Here is a 20,113-nt window from a genome sequence, read left to right as displayed (position 1 = left end):
CGAGATATTCGCAATGAATGATACTACAGTAAGATATGCGTTCCATCCGAATCCACTATCTCACGAGGTCTTCACAACGACAACATATCTGCCGCTTTTCGCCCACAGTTGAAAGAGTGTAGGGTCCTCAGTCCCATCATGGACGACCGGGGCTCTTCGAACACATCGGAAGTGAACTCAGACTTTGTTGCCACTTGGACATTTTCGTTCCCATCAAGCCCGCTACGGACAAAATCTTTAGGTCATCCGTATGTACTTAGGCCTGACGACCTGGCGATGCTTCTTCTTCCAGATGCTAGCCTTAGAGCATGAGCTACAGCTTCGGCCTTATCAAGAAAGCATGAGCTCTCGTTGGCCATGCTTATCATTGCCCCAAGTTGTGTCCTACCCGCTCTACTGTGTCGCAGCCTTTGCGACATTGTAATAGTCTAGATTGCATGCTGATGACAAGACTGCTTGACAATCTCCACGCCGCTTGGTAGCATAGCGTGATGAGTTTGATTGAACAGTCACGGAAACATGCATACGCCGTTTTGACCAACCTTCACTGTATCCTTGACCAAGATCCGGAGTCACACCACCACAACGCAGGTCCCAAAGCTCTGTCCTTCGCCACAAGATACCCATCTCGCTTCATTCGCCTTTCTCTGCCGCTTTCCCCAGGACTTGTTACCCAATTCCTCCACTCTTACCGACCGCCAAGCGCAGATTTCTCGCTCCCAACGATCGCCTCCACGCTAGATAGCGTCAATCTCGGTATTCCCGCATGTTTGTATGCTCTCTCAACCACTCACAAATGGCGAAGAGCAAGTTTGCGGCAACTTGAGTACCTCGATGTCTTTGCCAAGTATCCCACGGCCTTGGCCATGGGTCCCACCCTCGAATGCGGAAATGCACGTAGTAAGTAGCGTAGAAGCATATAAACATTCCGTCCATACGTTCTCCTGTGTCTTCCTACCTCTTGCACGATCCAAGCCTTCGGTATCCAAGTTCAACATTGTCGACAATTACACAGTCGCTACCATATCATATCGCCAAGATGAAGGTCGCTCTCGTCCTCTTCGCCGCTGCTGCTGCCGTTATGGCACAGTCAGTCGATACTGTCTCTGCGACTCAGAGCGGTGTGTGTGAGCCTCACAACGACCACTGGTTAGGATACCTTCTCGTATTTTTGAGCGTTCGAACTGACCATCACCAGGCACTGCCCAGAGGGCGTCGCTGAGCCCACCACCCCTCCAGCTCTCGTTACACCTACAGGATCTGCTGGATCTGCCATTACTTCATCTTCTTCTCATTCCCACGACGACGATGACCATGACCACGACCATGCTGCATCCGGTGGATCGACTTGCTCTCCCCACGGCGACCACTGGCACTGCCCATCTGGTGTCGCTAAGCCTACAACGCCACCTGCCGCCGACGCAGCCTCTGCATCAACATGTTCCCCACATGGCGACCACTGGCATTGCCCGGCCGGTATCGCTGAGCCTACGACTCCACCTGCAGCTGTCGCAGCTTCTGCCTCTGCTTCAACTACCAGGGCCAGCGGCTCTGCTGCTGGTGCTTCAGCGTCTCCTTCTACGCCGCAGGCAACTGGTGTTGCTGCTAAGGCCGCAACTGGTGCTCTTGCAATTCTCGGAGCTGTCGGTGCTTGGATTTTGTAGATGGAATGGATTAGAAAACCTTGTAGGCGGTCCGGTTTCTTGCTTCCACACCGTTGTCCTGCGATTCGCTAGGGTTACACTGTACAAAGAAATGATTCACGCGCTTAATTAGGTTTTGAGACGTCACAGTCACATAATGAAAGATATTAGACACTTTGGTACATTGCTTCGAGGTTTCTGGACATGAAGCGTGAAATGCGATACGCCGCGGCGGACAAAGATGACCTACCTGAGGTGCATCACAAGTGGTTTCATGGACTGCATCTGGACCGGTGTGTATTCATTACCTCCCCTTTTGGACTTGACAAAATGTGGAACAAGCAAGGCAATGTTCGGGAAATTTGTGGTGACCAGGCTTGTAGTCAGCGCATTGCAAATGTACCGGTCGGCAGTAAGCGAACTTATTTGTGACATTTCGATGCATTTGTAGTGCTCATGACTCCATCTCCTATGTTCTACATTTGAGACAAAGACTGCTCAAGTCGCAAGGAACCTATCATTTGCCACGGCCATTGAGCGTTAGGGATGATGTGACAAGGCCAACTGGAGTACCATGATTCTCAGAGAACAGATCATAGTGAGTCTCGAAGTGCAGGACCTAAATTTTTGGTGACAGAAAAGGTATCAGGTGCAGTGTTCAGAGACAGAAAGTGAAGATGATCTTGGTTTTAAGTGATGTACCATAGGTCCTGGGATGCCACCATGCATGGTGGCCCAAGTCACATCCGGTGTAGCGCAGCCTACTCCGCACAAGCGGCTTTGCAGGGAAGGCTCCCGTCTTTCTATGCGCCTACTTCACACATCAACATCCTGCCTTTCAGCAATAAACTTCATCATCCGCCAGTGGCAATCTGAATTGTCGTTCCAATCTTAGATGAACCTATTTCAGAAGTCAAGTTGAGCAAATGTCGACGACTCAGAAACCGCGCACGTTCATGGCCCACGAGGAGCAAGAACGTTTGCTTTGAATTTTCTATCGACATGTCTTACCCTTTATTTCAGACATCGAATGCCCAAAATACATCGAGCCATGGTCTGGGTAAGTCATGAGTTGCGCTATCTACAGGCCAAATTCTTCCGACCTGCAACTAGTCCAGCAACATTCTTCGTATACATTCTTTACCTCGTAAAACAGAATGCAACCTGCCTCTCTCACCTTCTAACTTCCTTATCTGGCCATGACCAAGGTCTTTCAATGATCTTGGCATCCGGGGTGTTGTGCAACAAAGAGCTATGATCGCCGTGCTATTCCTGGTCGGCAATCTAAAGTGGAGACCGCTATCGAGCTTCAAGAACCGGGAAACTTGCTTCTCGTATGGAGAAACTCTGAATACGATCCAGAGCCTTGCTTTTAGGGTCAAGCAGCTTCGATAAGTCGTATAGTCATGCGCAATCATACAATACAGCAACAACACTAAGGTATCGAGAGATACGGTGAGCTGGGTCGGCAGATGGTCTGGCGCATACATGTATAAATTGTCAAGCGCTCGACAGAAGACTCACAACCTCACTCAAGCCAGTTCAGCCAGTTCCACTCGCTCAAGATATTGCATTCATCAAGATGAAATCTACAGTCGCTACACTACTTGCTTTGAGCAGCACTGCTCTTGCCCATGGAGGCGTTACTCGCTACACGATAGATGGCAAAACCTACGATGGGTACACACCATTTCGTCTCAGACACTCACACATCGATACTAATCGATATATAGCTACAAGTGGGCCAGCCCATACGAGGGCCAAAAAGACCTGATTCAGCGCACCTGGCACCAAGACCCGCACAAAGACGCAACCTCCAGCAATATGACTTGCAATTACCACGGCACTACCGTCCCGGGTGCTTACCACGCCCCCGTAACAGCCGGTAGCACAATTTCCGCAGCCTGGAACCAGCTCAGCTTCGGCTGGGTTCACGACATCGGCCCAATGATGGCATACATGGCATCTTGCGGCGAAGACTGCAGCACCACCAACATTGCTGAGCTGGAGTGGTTCAAGATTGCCGAGGAGGGTCTACGCCCCGGCTTTGCTATCGGCGAGGATGGAGCGTGGTACCAGTATGATATCTGGGAGGATAACATTACGGATCATTGGAATGTTACTGTACCGAAGAGCTTGAAGCCTGGGAAATACATGATCAGGCACGAAATCATCAATTTGGAACTGAGCCCAGCGCAGTTCTATCCGAACTGTGCGCAGTTGGATGTCAGTGGTGAGGGCGAGGCTGTGCCGAGTGCCGAGTACCTTGTCAAGTTTCCGGGCGGGTACAAGATGACTGGTATGTTTCATACTTCGGTCTATACGTGAACTGACAATTGATGCTAACTTGGAAATAAGATCTCGGTATTGTGATTGCAGGAAAGGCTCAGCAGGATAAAGTTACAAAGGTGGGTTGTTATTGCACCGACTAACCCATAAGCTGACATTGTGATCAGGATTACACGGTACCAGGCCCCAGGGTGTGGACAGAGTGATTCCTCTCACGACATGATAGCTAGTAGGTGCCCATTGGCTGCAGTTGTTGATCATCAATTTTGTCTCAAAACTATCAGCTGCTGCCTCCCTCGTAGGTTGTGTGTCAAGTCTCAAGAATACGCCTCAGGTCAATATTACTCAAGGACGAGATAGGATCATTGCGATCAGCATACCCTATTCATGACGTTACTTTGAATTATGCAATTCTTCTTGAACCTTGTTCTACTCTTCAATTACGGTTCGACAAGCTCTCGCATCTCCTTCTAGCTGTCCCGCCTGCGCCATCAGGATTTTGTTCTAGCATATTGCTGTTCCTGCCCAGTCATTGTAGAAAGTACATTTGCCAGCCTTTGGGTGTTTCCTCACATGAAGACAAAGGACTTCCAAGCATGTAAACCACGGGCGATAATACTCTGGCTTCCACTGAGCTTCGTCGCATGCAACATAGTAGCGCTCATCGAGGAAGTCGTACCACCAACGTTCTGTGGGAGCACTTTCGAAACCCATAGCAGTCATAGCATATACTCCGTCGATGGGAGGCGGATACCATTCCATCAAAATCGCGGCGAAGAGCCGTCTCAAGCTCTTGAAATGGTATTGGCTCCCTCCTATGCGAGCAAATAGGTCCTGTAGTTGACACCGATAACATACGTGTCCACGCTTCGCCATGCTCGGATACTCTTGGCAGTTAAGATTCCAGGCATAGACGATGACGACCAGATCTGAAAATGCATCATAGGCTATCTTGTTGTAATCAACCATCATTTTCTCTGGATGCGGGCCGATGAAAGACAACAGGCCATAGATTTAATCGCGGGGATCCACACAATCGAACGTACTGTATTTGTCAATATACGTCAGGTCGAGCATGCGCGTTCAAGTTTTACCACTGATATAGATCAAGTACCAGACCTGAAAGGTGATTCCTACTGCACGAGCCTCCTTGAAATTTTGAACAGGCGTGGCCGCCAGTTTCATCTGGCGCCATGAGGTCCACACGTCGTGTACAAGTACTCTGAGATCTTTTCCGAATAGAATCTCTTAAATGACCCATAATCGGTTGAAATACTCATGTTGCAAATGTTCGCCAAAGATTTTATGCCTTTTGTTTCATTGAATTGCTTCGCAGCTTCGTAGCGCATGCGTGTCGACTCCGTACTTGATCCATCGCCAAGCCATGTTATGACCGAGTCGCTCTTCTGGTAGATGTCACGCATGAACTGGACCTGACTGCTTCGCTCGTCGATGTTCGATTGATCAATGGATATTTGATCAATCCACAAGTATACCTCGGGCTCATCTTCTTTCCGGTATTGCTGCAAAAAGTGATAGAGATTCTCTCTGACGGTGATATGGCATTCGTCGATCTCAACGCCGTGGACCGGCGTGGGAGGTCCTGATGTATATGACAGAGCAATATATCCAGGTAATTCTGCGAAGTCGAACGCCTCAAGCGTGCAGTGTATTGTGCCCTCTTCGAGCATTGGACTCAGTTCAATCAGGCGCATTTGCTTCTTGTTGCGTTCCAGTGGCTTGTACTTGTATCGCGGTAGCTTCAGAGGGACATCAGATGGAAAAGACATGATTTGCTATGATGCTGAGCACATTCAGATGGAGCTTGAATGGAATACGTCCAGAACATCCAGAATTACAGTAGCGTCGGTTGCTGGAGCTATCAGGATGAGAAGGGTGGCTTCCGTATCGTAGGAATAAACATTAGCGAGGTTCAGTGACCGCGCTGTACAACGTGGTGACGTTCTCATATGTCCCTCATGATTCGGTGTTATGTGTGACTGATCATTGATTCGTTTCGACTGATCCACAATGGAGGAGCTGACACCAACTATGCGCACCTTTGTAGAACCGCATACCTCCTTTGAGTATGAGCAGTTTATTGGTGTTCCTGGTACTATTCATCAATTTACTACTACCTCCAGAGCAGGCCACGGGAGCGTACAAGTCACGCCTCTCACGCCTAAAGGAATCCTAAGGGCGACAACCGTCTTGGACACTCGAGAAGCCGAAGTCCAGACTGTATCAATCTCTCGGCTCCATCCCGGGTATAATGCAGATATCCGGAGTACAGTCCCTATCCTTTATCGGAATGCCGTTGGTGCTAACGCTGGGTCTAGCTAGCTAGTGGAGGATGGTGTGCACAATCCCATCGTCGATCTAACACCAACTCCCGCAACTCTAAAAAACACGCGATATCGCATCAACGCAAGAAGGTTTTGCATCCGAGGCATGGACTTCCCGGGAGGACTCCGCTAGTGTCCAGCCTTAGAGTAAGGCAGAGACCAAAAAAGCGGCCCCAAAGTCAACGTTCTTGCAGACACGATCGCGCTAGGAAAGGTCGATAGAAAGGTCATGACGTAAAGCGACTTTCTTGCAGTATGGTTTATAAGACGACATAGTAGACTTCGGACTTGCCCGTGGCCTCTAAGCAGCATCGAGTCTATCGATTGTTGCGGGCGCGCTATCCGTGTTTGGGCTCAAGGCCGTATGTGGCTCTGCGAATGATCGAGATAGTCCTGTACAAGGATCTTCGTCTTGCAAATCGAGACGCCAAAGCTGTGGCTCAATACTTGCTGCTTTGAGGTCAATCCGGTGGCCTTGGTCCGATAGCCCCGGTACTTCAGTAGTACATCTTACATGATGCGGAGACAGATGAGAGAAAGTGTCGTGGACAAGAACACTAAGACGTTGCAGTCTTTCGGACTTGGCGCAACTTCGCAGGTCATACATAGCAGGAGCAGTAGGTACTAATGGCAATCACAGCGACTGACACTGACCTCAAGCCATCGATGCACACAAGTGTCTTCTGCTGAAGTACACTTGTAACTGCTAAACGCATTTCGTAGTCATCTGTCATATCCTCGCTTTCTGTATCATTGATGAGATAATCCTATCACGAACTCGCCAAATCCAATCCCCCGAAGCCCGCCCAAGAGTCATACTAGCCAATTCAAATCCCTCTTTCCAATCCAAATCCAACACTCACCCGCCCACTTGATCCGATCCCACCAGCACGTCCTCCCGCAACCTTAAAAAAGCCCCGATATCCCATCGCCCGCAAAGCAATGAACTAGATCCCCAGGCGAAGAATTAAGATTCTGGGTTCCGAGTTAAACTTCCGAGGACTTCGATCACGATGGGTGGACTCGATGCGGTGCCGATATCGAAGGCCAGCTGCACCGACGTTGGGCGCGCCGGGAAGCGAGGATGCATGGATGACATGCAGGTGGCTGCAGGTACGAATACGGGCGGAAGGGGAACGGACATCGGGAAGATGTTGCGAGCGAGTGGATCGGGACTGCGGCTTGAGGATGTGTAGATGTTAGTCGCGTGACCTATGGAACTACAACGGGACTTCATCTGATCGCGGCAAAGAACATGTGCCGCATGAGCATCACAAACTCGAGTGCCAGCGAACGTCACCAGACATCACGTACGAAGGAGCAAAATGTTCAAGCAAAAATCCAATCCCTCATGATATTCGTCCCACGAGCTTCGCGCTGAATCCCCATCTAATGCCATCTAAGGTCATTACTTCATAAATGCATGCGTCGTTAAAGAACAAAAAACAAAGAGTGAGGCAGACCATTATCCAAAAAGACATTGGCCATTGGGCCTGCCCATCATAACACTCATGGTATCTGAACAGAGAAACAAGCACATTCATCCAAGCCCCATCATTACATCATGTACTTTTTGCTGTCGCTTCGCTTCGTATGCAAGTGCAAACAAGAAAAGGAAAAGAAAAGGTCGTGTTAACAAAGAAAAGAGATAAGTCGTCGTAATGTCGTTGCGAGTATGTTCGTGAATCGGTCGTGTACAAAGGAGATCCTGGGTGAGAGCGGGTGTGTGGGTGTGTGGGTGTAAATGCGAAAAAATTAGTATGCCGACGAGGCACTCGCGGCGAATTCGCGAATCGCCCATTTCCATCCTCCTCTTTGCTCGCCGGTGTCGCGCAGACCGCCGACCCAGCCTTCGACGCGGCGGCGCCAGATGGCTTCTTCTTCGCGTTGGCGGCGGATGAAGCCAGGGCCAACGTCAAATTCTTCGCCCACAAAGCCTCCGTCTTGGATGTCGGGCGAGCCAACATCGCCTGGTGCGTTGCTTCGGCCCGCGACGCTTTCATTGTCTTTGAAGTCTTCGATGCCAGCAAATGGGTCTTCTTCTTCCTCATCGAGTTCTGATGGCGACCGCGGGTCATTCGAGTGGCGAGCAGCTTTGAGCCACTTCATCTTGACAGGGTCAAAGACCATGCGGCCTTCGTGTAGGACACCGCGGGGAGCAGATATGTGCGAGATGAGTGCAGGTCGTGGAGGCGATGGCACCGGCATGGGCGCTGCTGGTGCCGGCGGCGGCGCAATTTTTGCCATGCGCGAGGAAAAGCTCTTCTGGGCTGCATGAATAGATGACAACGCATTATGCGATATGGAGCGCGAGCGGTCATGTGATCTGTTGAACGAATGTCCAGGCGGTGCAAACGTCGGAGTGCTAGCAGTAGTCAAAGCAAGAGTAGTGGTGGAAGAGTTGGGAAGGGTAGTGAAGGAAGCAAGAATCTCTTCGTTTCCTTCCCAACGTTGCAATGTTGGGTTGAAAACCATGCCTTTTTCATCTGCAAGGAGGTCAGAAATATGCTGCACCAAAGGGGCGCGCAACTCACTGAAGGCATTAGGCTGTGTCATTTGTCGGATCAGCTGTGGCTTTTGTCCTGATCCTTTCTTCTTGTGAGCAACAGGACTAGTATGAGGACTGCGTGCAGCGACTTGGGCTGCCCAGCTCATGGGTCGCGGTGCCATGGGGCCATCGGCTCTTGATCTCGTACCTGCCAAGCGTTGCTCACGTGCGTTCCTACTAGCTGCAGTGTCTCGAGCAAAGCGTGGGGTGTGGTCCATCTTCGGCGGGCTTCGCGGTGTCTGTGGCATGGGCGTTGCCATTCGATCCGGCATGGGTAGTCTCGAAAGGCTCGGCTGTTGTCGCAAGGACTTGTTGCTCGCGACATTGCGTGGTGCCTTTTCGAATACCTTTTCTTTCGTTGCTGAAGTCGGCAGGTCGTCAAAGGAGTCGAGCTCGTGGCCATCACCATAGTTGCGCTTGCGCTGAGGTTGCGTTAGCTTCTTGGGAGGCGGGTGACGTGCCAGCGCAGAGGGAGCAAGGTCTCTTCTCACACCAGTACGGCTAGGCGTCTCGGCGCGCGAGTAGGGGCGCATTGAAGGTGACTGCGGCCGGCGATTGGGGTCTGAGTCGCGACGCAGCTGAGGTTGCGAGCCCCTAGACATGACATGATGCGACTGTGCGTTGCCGCTGCCGGCGGGAAGGAAGGGTACATGGCCACGAGCTGGGTTGAGGTTGCTGTTGCGAAGCAATGGAGCAGATCGCTTTGCGCGAAGAAGCTGCGCGCTCGTGGTGGTGGGCATGGGCCGGCTCTGAGCTTGCGTCGTCGATGCACCACTCTCGTAGACGGGTGTAAGTCTGCTGCGGCTCGCCGTCGAGGGGAGGGGCCGAGGGATCCGCGACGAGTTTGGTCGGTCTGTAAAGGTAATGGTGGTTGCGGGACGTGCGGCTGGGGGTGCATGGGCCTTGGGCTCTGGCTTCTTGACGACGACATTGCGGTTGAGGGTCAGCTTTGCGCTGTCGAAGATGTCTCCGCCGCCAAAGTCGAGGCCGTCGAGGAAGTCCTCTTCGTCGTGCGCAGGCTTCGGCTTGGACTTGGGCGACTGCTCGAATGGACTGTCTAGCGAGGGCGCGGCTGGGCTCTCGACACGGGGCGACCGGGGTGACGCGGTAGGCTCCACAGCCGGCGACGATGGGAATGGCAAAGGCGACGACGGGAAGTCAACTGGTGTAGTTGATGTGGGTGCAGAGGTGGGCGGCGGGTCGCGTTGCTGTGGCAGTGGGGATGCGTCTGGGGTTGGCAGTTGTGTCTTCTTGAGCTTCTCGAGGCGAGCACCGAAGTCGAGCGGCTCGGTGGGGAGCACGAGGCCATTGAGGTCGTCGTCTTCGCTCTCGAGCGTCATGCAGCTGCCCATGCTGGGGCTCATGGCCGACACCGAGGAGCTCCGGGCGCCCCGCGTGTCTCGTCGCGTGCCGGCAAAGCGGATGCCCAGGCTGCCCTCGCCCCAGTCGTCAAAGTCGTCGTGCTCTTCGGCGGGCGTGTGCGGCGTCGGGGTCTTCAGCTTCAGCCCGCCCGGCGCGTTGGTGGGCAGTTCCAGGTCGTTGCCCCAGTCGTCGTCGACGTCCATCTTGCGCGTCGACTTCTTTTTTCCCAGTCTCTTGATGGTGCCGCCCAGCAGCGCCGACGACGGCACGCTTGTGGGGATGGGGATGCCGGCCTGCTTCGCCGAGTGGATGGCGCGGTTTGTTGACAGGTCGTCATTCGGGGTGATGAGCACCTGCCAGTCGTCGTCGCCCGTGTTGGATTCGGAGCGCACCGACATGCGCGAGGATAGGGTTTGTATCGCAGAGTTCTTGAAGAGCAGGCCGTCGCTGTCTTCAAAGTCGCCGTCGTCCCAGCTCTCGAACTTGGACGTGTTGGAAGTGTTGGAGGCCATGGAGGCCATGCGCTGCGCAAAGCTGCGGTTCGGGGCAGCCATGCTGGCGCGCGTGGAGTGTGGGTTTGCAGTCGTGTCTGGTTTTTCGTGGTGGAAGAGTCGCGGTGAAGTGGCTGGTTAGCTGCAGGGACAGCTGTTGGTGCGGGTAAGCGAGCGAGAGGCAGGTACGGTGAGCAGCGAGGGAAGGGGCAGCCGGTGACTCGTGCTTTTGTGACGCGCGCAAGAAACCAGACCCTGCACGTGTGAGTGGCCCTCGCGCTCCTCTTATAACAGCAGTCCTCAAGTAGACCAGCGTGCACCACCGCGCTATATGAGACGATGAGTACCGACAGGGAGGGAGACGAGGGAGGGAGACCGAGAGAATTGAGTTGCGCATGCATGCGCGATCTGCATAGAGACGGGTGATGGGCGTGACACCTGCAAGCTAGGCCGAACTTTGCGCCCGCTTCTGCCTGTGAGCTACTGTATACCAACACGGCGCGGTTTCTGCCTGCTGCAGGTACAGCGCAACCATAAAGTTCACACATGGCTCTCACGCCTCAGCTGTTGTTTCAATTGATAGAGTTCCCCAGTGCCGCCACATGAAACGTGAACTCGGGCGTTCCCCTCCCGCTTGTATCAGACTTCCCACGAGGCAAGCATCACCCTTACCAAAACAAGGTTCTGCAACACACCCGCTAGCATCTCTATCACGCTCCCAGAATCGCGCCACACCATCACCGAGCGGTCCCTGGGAGATCTCGCTGGACCTGCCGTGTTAGCTCCACTACAATATGGCAGATCGGCACATCATCTGTGTCGAGCCCGCTAGCGGTCGCGGCGAGCTTGTCGTTGTCCAGGTCGAGCAAGACGGGACGCAGCCACTCGACCTGCGTCTCGTGGGGTGTGAAGGCGAAAACCCATATGTGGCTTCGAGTAAGACTGGGACCTTGACAGTTTTGCTCTTTGCTAATCACATGTGCTATAGTCAAGCAGCGCAATCTTGCAAAGCTGAAACTCAAGTTCAAGGGTTCAGATGAGGAGTGGGCGGCGGTATTATCTCATTTCCTGCTGCAAAAACCCGTCACGCACAATGCTGGTTTGTTAACCGGCGTCCGACTGGTGTACACACTCAAAGACGACCTTGAGCTTTCTTTTCGGCGTGATGTCCAGGGGATCAAGGTCAGCCGATTTCACTATATCACGGAACACTGCTGATTCAAGCAGGTCACACTGGGTGAAATCGTGCTACCACGAGATGACGAGTACGAATTCAACCCGTTTGAGTGGGCACAGGCGTCTGCCAAAGCGCATGCGGAGACGCTGAAAGAGCTTGCCGATCTAAAGACAAGGGCAACCAGCGAGCAAGACACCATTGCCAAGCTGAATGCACAGCTGGACGACTTTATCAAGACGAAAAATGAGACGGAAACGGCCATGCTGCAGCAATTCATGCAGCTGCTTAACGAAAAGAAGAGGAAGATTCGAGACCAGAGCCGATTGCTAGCTACTGCCAAGGTGGACAGCTCTGTTGGTAAGTCTCGCCGAAAAGGACCCAAGGGCTCACTGACTCGATGTGATGTAGCAAGTGCCGTCCAGTCCACAAGGACGGGTCCTAATCCCCGCAAGGTAGGCACATCACGGCAGTCGAAACGAAAAGCACCGGCACAAGCAGCAGAGGCAGATGTGCAGTCGGGGCCTGACAGCGACCAAATGGACGTCGACCCCAAGGAAGAACCGGACAGCGACGACGCACCAGCAGCTACTCCTGAGGCATCAGAGGATGAGACTGACGAGGAAGAGGCCACGGCGCCGTCAGTACGCGCCAAGTCATCGGAGACATTGGGAGCGAATTCTGCAAAGGCATCACAGGAAGGGGCAAAGAGTAGTGACAAACCCCCTCCCAAGCGGGAATTGCCGTTTGGCAGGCCGGCAACACGAAGCAAGCCGTCGGAGAAGAAGCCAGAGCCGGCTGTAGGTGATGATGACGAGGATGCTACAGATGATGAGGAGCTCTGAGATGGGATTCGTTCAGGGGATGACATGATTGAACTTCTGTAACCTCAAGAATTGAACAGTTCTTTGCGGGACATGACCATTTTGCCTTCAAGGATTTATATCCCGTACCGAAAATAAACGAACATTTGGAACAATTTGTACATGTGCCTTGCGTGCCGGACAATGCAATTGTAGCAGTCGACTTATTCATGAGTAAGCCCCCTGCATATGTCGCAGTGTTCCACCAAGTCAGGCGCTGGAACAAGGTGCGACAGGCGGCTCACGAGCCGTAGAAGCATGCGCATCTTGTGTTCAGCGCACACTACATCTGTCCAGAGATAGACGCCGTCTGACGCCGTCTGCGTCGCGCGGTATATGCAATTCGCGGTAGGCTTAGGCATGACGTAGGATTGGAACGAGGTCCGTGGCCAAAGTCGGAAATCGCGACTGGCAGCCAATTAGCGCAGTCAACGTTCATCATCCCGCGCACGCGCTGATCTCCATCCCGCATAGGTACCGCTATCCTAGCACCTGGACTACGCCCATCAATCACCCTCACCCAGGTACTCGCAAGGACGGTCGTCATCTTCGATCGCGTCGCAATAGCCAGTTGACGGTCGCATACACGAGGCCAGGCCATGGTGGACTTGTGCGGGCCAGCCCTCAAGCGCGTATAGGAGGCTGAAGTTATTCCTGACCTGTGAGTAACCACGCTGTACCCGGCGGCAACATACAAGCCGCAGCTGTTTGCATGTCCCGCGATGCTGACTACTGTGGCAGGCACTACAATTGTAGCATCGCGCGCTGACTGGCTTCTCTCACCCACGTCGCGCCCGTTGGCCGCATTCACCTCGACTTGCTCCCGCTCCCGCTCCCGCTCCCACCCCGCTACTTTCCTCAGCACCGCGCTCGGCCTTCATGCGTCCTCTACCTTTGCCAAACACACACTCTAGACACCACTTTTTTTCTTGCGACAGACCCAACACCAGACACCACACATCACCGAGCATGCGCGAGGTAGCCACCATGTCGGGCGCAGACAGACCCGAGCCCGCGGTCGAGACGACGCGATCGCTGAAGCGCAAGAACCTCTCCCAGGAGGACCAGGAAGAGTTGGACGCCATGGACAAGATCTTCAAGCGCATCAAGACGGCCGTACCGCCCACACCCTACATTCTTTCCGCGCCATCGATGAACCCATACCACTACCATTCCCAGCAAGAGGCCAATGCGTGGATGTTGGGCCGCCTGTTCAAGCCAGACGAGGCGCATCTGCAGTACCGCACCTATGTCTACCGCGAGCCATGCCAAGACTGCCTGGAGCTACAGGCCGGCGAAGACGAAGAACCAGAGCCCGAGCGCCCAGCGTCGCGCGCTTCCAACACCGGCGGCCCCGTCAAGAAGAAGCTGAACCTTGCCAACTTCAAGGTGAAGCCAGCAAACGGCACCTCTGCACTTGGCGCGAAGAAGGCATCGCCGACTCTCATACCAGCAAATGCCAAACAAGAGCAGACGAATGGCGTCAAGAGGCCTGACAAGCAGGACCAGAAGGCCGAGTCCAAGATACAAAGGAAACACGGCGAGCACGCCAACGAAGCGCGCGACAAGGCCACGGCTGCGAGGACGAGCCACGCCGACTCTGGCCCCGCCAAACGACCTCGCTCACCCTCGCGCAAGACGGATGCCGCCGAGTCCAAGGTCGACATTGACAAGTCTGGTAGCTCCGACAGGACGCCTCACGGTCTCCCGCCCCTCCTATCGCCTGTGCACATTCCGTCCGGTAATCCACATGGCCTCCCAGACATTCTTTCGCCTACCCTGCCCTCGAGCATTCAGACCGAGCTGGATAAGATGGAGACACGGCGCAAGCGCGCAGAGTCTAGCGCATCATCCTCGTCTACAGATCGCAAGAGCCAGACGCTTGCAGTGCCCGGAACCAAAGCGCTGAAACCCACCGAGACGGTCAAGACGGAGCCGAAGATACGAACCGTCCAGGTCAATGGCAAGTCGCCACGTGTCGAAGCTGCGAAATCAAAAGAAGATGGAAGAGTGAAGGAAGACACGACTTTGAAGGACAATGCGAGACCGAAGGAAGAGACGAAACCAAAGGAAGATGCGAAGCCACAGGAAGATGTGAAGCCACAAGAAGACGCGAAGTCAAAGGAAGACGCCAGACCAAAGGAAGACGCCGATCCGAGTCTTGTGGTAAAATTCAAGTTTTCCAAAGCCAAGGTATCAACGGTCACGCAACTTTTGAAATTGGCACCCAAGAGGAACAATGCCCAGAAGAAAGAGCGTCTAGACGTGAAGGAGCCTCTGACCAGCTCGCAGTCACAGACTGCCGACGATGAGCCAAAGAAGAAGAAGCCAATCCCCAAGGTTGCCGCGCGCCGGCCGGACAATACTACACCCGTCTCGACGCCGACTATCAAGTCCACAACCGCCAACCCACCTACCAAGGTCGCAGAGAAGCGTCCTCGCGCCGAAGACGATGTGGGCTCAGCCGTACCTTCAAAGCGCCCAAGAGCGGCTTCGACGCAGGATCGGCCGCACACACCCTTGCAGCAAGTCACCCACTCACCTTCGAAATCGACAAAGTCGAGCGCGCAAAAGGGTCAACCGCAGTATGCTACCCCAAAGAACAACCACAAGACTATGAGCATGCTCCGTACCGCGTCGACAGACAGTAACGACTCGACACCTGGACGCTCAGTCGCTACCCCAGCTGGTCTCAAACAAGAGGGCAAGGGCGGTCCTACATCTGCTCCACTCAACGACAAGAAGCAGGCCGACTTTAACCTGTTGAACCAGACCTCGATGAAGCTGAACCAAATGGGACGCGCCCTTAAGCATGAAGCGACCAAGATTCTGATGGCAGGCGGGGGAAAAGCTGTGCCAAAGCAAGAAGAGAAGCGCGCGGCCGTTACCAACATGGAGTGCATCCTGTAAGTTATCTCTACCTGCCCTTTTCAACACTTCTAACTGTATCAGATCATATATGGCTGCATACCACGCCCAAGATGCTTCGCTAAACCTCCGCGGTCGCGCCGGCGAGGTTGAAGGAACCTGGAAAACCCTGCTGCCGCTCTGCCTATCCTATGCCCGCAGTACTAAAGAGTTTAAGCATCTCGATGGTCTACGGTCGTACCTCAGCTCCGTCATCGCCTCCGCCATCTGCACCCATGTCTCTCAGCGCTCATCGCTTGTCCGACCCCATGATTCCCCACATGACCTCCCTCACTCGGACCTTGCAAAGCAGCACGCCACGCTCGCGGCCCAACTTTGCCATGTTGTCGGACCACACGAACAAGATGAACCAGCACTATCAGGACGCTAGGATCGCGCTACCTGCCGAGGACATTCAGTCCATGTACAAGAAAACTTTTGCCGGTCGCGAGGCGAATGCAAAGCTAGCCAAAGAGCCGGAGAAGGTCAATGGCGCGCGCATGTCCGGACCGTACTTCTTGCCCATTGCAAACGATACGACGCCAATTCAGGCCGTGCGCTTTGGACTCAAGTTCCTGGCTGAGTACTGCGAAAAGGAAAAGCTCGAGTACAACTTGCGCGTCAATCTCGATAAGGGCGAGTAAGACTACATGTCCGTCGCACAGCATGCTTTTTGCATTATCCGCAGTGCAAACCTGCATACCACCATTCAGACACAAAGACGTCTCCATCATCTGTCGGCGTTACCATCGATTGTCTTTTTTCATTATTCAATTGCTTTATTGGCGTATACTTGGGGTATCTTGATATTTCTTCACGATGATACCCATGAGGGAGATTTCTGGCACCATAGCCAAAGATCACACCTCTACATTGAGCTTTCTTACTTTTGCGGAGTTTCCGATATGCGGGCAATGTACAAAAGCGTCAGGTGGGTGGGGATTACTGAGAGATTTTGCTACATGATAATGAACTGCATGCATGGTAATCGGCGTAGGACACCAATATTCGGAGAATAAACAAGAACCCAGAAATGTATAATCAATTTGCAAGCATGAAGTAAAGTGTGTGTCTACGCAGCAAATATCCTCTCCAACCGCTCCAACAGCATATCCGCATGATGTCTCTGGAAAATCAGCATCGGCCTCAGACGGACCGCCATCTCCCCACTGCCCCCGATATTCACCCCATGCGCCTTGGCCTTCTTCAACACCTCATCGCGCCGCGGGCAGTCCCACGCAATGAATGTGCCCTGCCCCTGGCCCCTCAGATTCTGCACGTCATTAGGGAACTTCTGACTCAACCGCTGCAATCCCTCAAACAGGTAGTCTCCCGTAGCCGCTGTATGCCTGACCAAATCCAAGCGCTCAATCTCGCCGATAATCGCACGCATCAGAATCGCCCTTGCCGGATCCCCCATCCACGTGTTGAACTGGCGATACGGCTTGTTCGGCCGCAGTTCGCTGTTGCCAAAGTAATACCCCGCGGTCTGCGCTTTCTTGCTGAACGTCACCATGTCTGGCGGGGTGGATAGGTTCCAGTGCTCGTGCGCCCAGAACTTGCCCGTCGCGCCGACGCCGGTTTGCACTTCGTCGACGATCATGAGGATGTTGAGGCGCTTGGTCATGTCACGGAGAGAGCGGAAGAAGGAGCCCGAGGCGTGGTTGTCGCCGCCTTCGGATTGGATGGGTTCGACGACGATGGCGGCGACGGGGTGGTGGAAGGTTGTGAGGATGCGTTCTGTTTCGGCGAGACAGCGCTTCTCTTCTTCCGCATTCTCACGCACATGCTCTTCGAGGGGATATTTGAGCATGGGGAAGGGAGCCTGGGGCCAGTCGAAGGCGGGGATGTCGAGTTTGTGAATCGGCTTGGAGCGCGTGGTGGATAAGCTGCCGAACAGGCGGCCGTGGAAGCCGGATTTGAAAGATAGGATAGACAGGTCCGGCGCGCCGGGAGACTTGTTGTCCATGCTGCTGGTAATGTCCGCGGCGCTGAAGTCGACGTCTGCGCCGCCGCGCTCTTGCTGGCGGCGCCACATGAATGCCGCCTTATACGCGAGCTCGTTGGCGTCGGAGCCGGATTGGCCGGTGAAGACTTGGTTGAGTCCTTTAGGTGCAACAGACAAGATTCCAGATTCGAGAATGTCGGCCCAGTCGTGTTGCGGGAAGTTTCCGAGTGCGGGTCGGTTGATTATGGCGGACGCCATTTCGGGGGATGTGGCTGCGAGGAGCAGGGCTGGGTTGTTGTAGCCTACAGGGATGGAGGCGATTTGGGCATAGACGTCAAGCAGGACATTTCCGTCGAGGTCAGCAATGCTATCGATATGTTAACAGTGCCACTACACGGAGACCTTCAGTACGTACTAGTTCCCATAGCTTCGCGAGTAGTCTGCCATCATGTTCAAGCTTCGCGTGTCAAAGACTTTGCTCAATCTCTCCACCGCCTTTTTGCTCTCTGGGCCGGGGATCTGAGTCTGAACAATAGGACCAGCGGGCTCATCTGGGAAGAATGGTTGCTCGCTGGCGTCTGGCATGACAGCGGCCGCTGCAGCAGACGCATATCGTCTGCGCAGCGCAACTGGCGCAACCTTTACAGCTCTCGGAGCATTAGAGTTGATAAGTGCGGGTCTGAAGCGACCTGCTGTGCGTAGAAGTGAAGCCATTATGACTTTGTTGTTTGAAAGAAGGAAGATGTGGGGTATCAAAGGCAAGTCGCGAGAGCTGCAAGGAGCTTCGTAATGCGGGGATCCGTGGCTCGAGCTCACCCGTTGTTTTACTCTTTGGTTCTGTTGTCGAAATGAGAAGCTAACAGTAGGAAGATACTATTCAGAGGTAGGAATACCAATCTCAAGCCTCCCCGCACTCCGCAAGGAACACACCATTACTTATAACAATGCCGCTGTTGACGTTGGCCGTTGGAAACCGACGCTATATCCGGAAATAGGCTGTACACGCGAGCTTCTAGGGTCCGGGGAGCTTATCTGGGCGGACACGCTAGGAAATTGCGGGGCAGGCTAGACGCTGCAGACGCCCAGGGTCTTGTTGCCATACCATGTACTTACCTATTGTGCATACTTATCGTGATACACTATCAACAATTCCCCGACGGAAGGATTATCATTAGTCGGAACGTTGCAAGTGGGCTTCGGGCAGCATGTATGTTTGACTACCTACCACTCGCACCTCGCGACCCGATGTATCAATATACTTGCTTCTTTGCTATTATGGCAATCTGTGACAGCATTCACGTCACTCTTATGCTTGTCTTCCTTGCACCGCACATTAATCTCCTCGCCCATGGAAGGACAATGTAAAAAGCCCGCGTTGGTGCCGTCAGACTGGTATACACAGTCCCATTCATCGAACAATAGCCAGAGAGCAAACACTCCGTGCGGAAAAGGTGGAAACTTGATAGCGTTCTGGTCAAGCCATCGTGTAGGTAGATCGTTGAGACTTGGCACCGAGCAGCCGTCTGCGATAACACTGTATTGGCTCGGGAAGAAAGTCCAGGAATTGTAATTTTCGTCTTTACCGATCAACTGTCGCAGCATAATTGAGACCTTTTTGCTTGGTGTAGGTGGAGGTGGTGGTGGTGGCGGTGGTGGCGGGCTTGCTGACGTTATAGTTGTGGTCGACGTTGAGACGAATGTTCTGCTCGATGACTGGGCAATTGCGGTTGACGAATGCGTATATGTTATAGCTGTCGACATTTCACTGCCTGTCCAGGTCGTCTCAGAAAGCATGAATGACTGTGAATTCTTCGTTTCCAATGCCAGAGTAGAGGCCGTCACTGTCAAAGCCAACGAGGATGGGGTTGACGGAAGTGTTGTGCCTGTAGCATTGTCCACTGAGGATGTCAGAGAACTGGCTGATACCACAGTCTCCCATGAGAGAGAGGAAATGGAGGAAGCTGGGAAACTTGACGTGAATTTGGTTGAAGATGTAACGGCGCTCTTGCTCCGTAGAGGGCAAGAGTCACCCATCTGGAGCTTCAAATGGTCCTTGTATTTGTTCAGCTTTTCTTCGTCAGTCCCGTTATATAGGTGATAGAATTCGAGGAGCTCCGTGTCCTCGCCGGAATCCGCGTCCAGTTGTCCAGGCCACGGCCACCTCGGAAATTGACTTGGGAACGCTTCCCATTGATCACTGTAGCGAGGGAATGGGCTACGTTCAAACCATAGCTCTATTTTAGCCGCCTGAATGTCGCAGGCATCAGGTCCACCGCTCAACCAACCTTCAACTGGATCATACTGAATGAGGACCTTGCCATTTGGGAACGCTATGACTCCGGCCTTTAGGAATGTCTCTGGCCCGCGAGCCTCATATGGTATGGTCATTGTGTCCCGACGACCCAGGATATCGTGCAATAATTCCTTGATATTGCCAACTACTCTCACGTATTGCAGGTCATCTTCGCTTAGCCAATCGACAGAGCGCCTATATGGTGTGATGATGAAGGCGCGCACGTTATTCTCCGCCGTATTTTCGAAAT

At 53.4% G+C, this 20,113-nt stretch overlaps 14 protein-coding genes across 14 annotated transcripts; 8 read left to right on the top strand and 6 right to left on the bottom strand.

Annotated features, from left to right (window-relative positions):
* Positions 1-138: 138 nt before the first annotated feature.
* SNOG_01833 (hypothetical protein) lies at positions 139-432 on the top strand (the record flags this gene model as incomplete). The annotated part of the gene is made up of 2 exons (XM_001792406.1): positions 139-248; positions 408-432. The coding sequence occupies 2 exons, from the start codon at positions 139-141 to the stop codon at positions 430-432; spliced, it is 135 nt and encodes a 44-aa protein (XP_001792458.1).
* A 607-nt stretch (positions 433-1,039) lies between these two features.
* SNOG_01832 (hypothetical protein) lies at positions 1,040-1,664 on the top strand (the record flags this gene model as incomplete). The annotated part of the gene is made up of 2 exons (XM_001792405.1): positions 1,040-1,149; positions 1,199-1,664. The coding sequence occupies 2 exons, from the start codon at positions 1,040-1,042 to the stop codon at positions 1,662-1,664; spliced, it is 576 nt and encodes a 191-aa protein (XP_001792457.1).
* Positions 1,665-2,645: 981 nt separating this feature from the next.
* Positions 2,646-2,846, top strand: SNOG_01831 (hypothetical protein; the record flags this gene model as incomplete). Its single annotated transcript, XM_001792404.1, has 2 exons — positions 2,646-2,703; positions 2,800-2,846. The coding sequence occupies 2 exons, from the start codon at positions 2,646-2,648 to the stop codon at positions 2,844-2,846; spliced, it is 105 nt and encodes a 34-aa protein (XP_001792456.1).
* Positions 2,847-3,225: 379 nt separating this feature from the next.
* SNOG_01830 (hypothetical protein) lies at positions 3,226-4,372 on the top strand (the record flags this gene model as incomplete). The annotated part of the gene is made up of 4 exons (XM_001792403.1): positions 3,226-3,323; positions 3,377-3,942; positions 4,002-4,051; positions 4,100-4,372. 4 exons carry the CDS (start codon positions 3,226-3,228, stop codon positions 4,136-4,138), a joined length of 753 nt encoding a protein of 250 aa, XP_001792455.1. The 3' UTR covers positions 4,139-4,372.
* Positions 4,373-4,436: 64 nt separating this feature from the next.
* Positions 4,437-4,901, bottom strand: SNOG_01829 (hypothetical protein; the record flags this gene model as incomplete). The annotated part of the gene is made up of 2 exons (XM_001792402.1): positions 4,437-4,724; positions 4,791-4,901. 2 exons carry the CDS (start codon positions 4,899-4,901, stop codon positions 4,437-4,439), a joined length of 399 nt encoding a protein of 132 aa, XP_001792454.1.
* Positions 4,902-5,113: 212 nt separating this feature from the next.
* SNOG_01828 (hypothetical protein) lies at positions 5,114-5,722 on the bottom strand (the record flags this gene model as incomplete). The annotated part of the gene is made up of 1 exon (XM_001792401.1): positions 5,114-5,722. The coding sequence occupies one exon, from the start codon at positions 5,720-5,722 to the stop codon at positions 5,114-5,116; it is 609 nt and encodes a 202-aa protein (XP_001792453.1).
* Positions 5,723-5,963: 241 nt separating this feature from the next.
* Positions 5,964-6,410, top strand: SNOG_01827 (hypothetical protein; the record flags this gene model as incomplete). Its single annotated transcript, XM_001792400.1, has 2 exons — positions 5,964-6,173; positions 6,276-6,410. 2 exons carry the CDS (start codon positions 5,964-5,966, stop codon positions 6,408-6,410), a joined length of 345 nt encoding a protein of 114 aa, XP_001792452.1.
* Positions 6,411-7,290: 880 nt separating this feature from the next.
* Positions 7,291-7,658, top strand: SNOG_01826 (hypothetical protein; the record flags this gene model as incomplete). Its single annotated transcript, XM_001792399.1, has 2 exons — positions 7,291-7,390; positions 7,474-7,658. The coding sequence occupies 2 exons, from the start codon at positions 7,291-7,293 to the stop codon at positions 7,656-7,658; spliced, it is 285 nt and encodes a 94-aa protein (XP_001792451.1).
* A 374-nt stretch (positions 7,659-8,032) lies between these two features.
* Positions 8,033-10,741, bottom strand: SNOG_01825 (hypothetical protein; the record flags this gene model as incomplete). The annotated part of the gene is made up of 1 exon (XM_001792398.1): positions 8,033-10,741. One exon carries the CDS (start codon positions 10,739-10,741, stop codon positions 8,033-8,035), a length of 2,709 nt encoding a protein of 902 aa, XP_001792450.1.
* Positions 10,742-11,472: 731 nt separating this feature from the next.
* On the top strand, positions 11,473-12,697 carry SNOG_01824 (hypothetical protein; the record flags this gene model as incomplete). The annotated part of the gene is made up of 3 exons (XM_001792397.1): positions 11,473-11,614; positions 11,667-11,860; positions 11,906-12,697. 3 exons carry the CDS (start codon positions 11,473-11,475, stop codon positions 12,695-12,697), a joined length of 1,128 nt encoding a protein of 375 aa, XP_001792449.1.
* Positions 12,698-13,069: 372 nt separating this feature from the next.
* Positions 13,070-13,316, bottom strand: SNOG_01823 (hypothetical protein; the record flags this gene model as incomplete). Its single annotated transcript, XM_001792396.1, has 2 exons — positions 13,070-13,123; positions 13,194-13,316. The coding sequence occupies 2 exons, from the start codon at positions 13,314-13,316 to the stop codon at positions 13,070-13,072; spliced, it is 177 nt and encodes a 58-aa protein (XP_001792448.1).
* A 386-nt stretch (positions 13,317-13,702) lies between these two features.
* SNOG_01822 (hypothetical protein) lies at positions 13,703-16,266 on the top strand (the record flags this gene model as incomplete). Its single annotated transcript, XM_001792395.1, has 2 exons — positions 13,703-15,621; positions 15,870-16,266. The coding sequence occupies 2 exons, from the start codon at positions 13,703-13,705 to the stop codon at positions 16,264-16,266; spliced, it is 2,316 nt and encodes a 771-aa protein (XP_001792447.1).
* Positions 16,267-16,694: 428 nt separating this feature from the next.
* On the bottom strand, positions 16,695-18,284 carry SNOG_01821 (hypothetical protein; the record flags this gene model as incomplete). Its single annotated transcript, XM_001792394.1, has 2 exons — positions 16,695-17,937; positions 17,986-18,284. The coding sequence occupies 2 exons, from the start codon at positions 18,282-18,284 to the stop codon at positions 16,695-16,697; spliced, it is 1,542 nt and encodes a 513-aa protein (XP_001792446.1).
* A 1,048-nt stretch (positions 18,285-19,332) lies between these two features.
* On the bottom strand, positions 19,333-19,958 carry SNOG_01820 (hypothetical protein; the record flags this gene model as incomplete). The annotated part of the gene is made up of 3 exons (XM_001792393.1): positions 19,333-19,335; positions 19,372-19,574; positions 19,601-19,958. The coding sequence occupies 3 exons, from the start codon at positions 19,956-19,958 to the stop codon at positions 19,333-19,335; spliced, it is 564 nt and encodes a 187-aa protein (XP_001792445.1).
* Between the last annotated feature and the right edge of the window lie 155 nt (positions 19,959-20,113).

This window comes from Parastagonospora nodorum (assembly GCF_000146915.1).
Source record: "Parastagonospora nodorum SN15 chromosome Unknown scaffold_2, whole genome shotgun sequence".
Classification (NCBI taxonomy): domain Eukaryota; kingdom Fungi; phylum Ascomycota; class Dothideomycetes; order Pleosporales; family Phaeosphaeriaceae; genus Parastagonospora; species Parastagonospora nodorum.
This window is presented reverse-complemented; position numbering and strand designations above follow the sequence as displayed.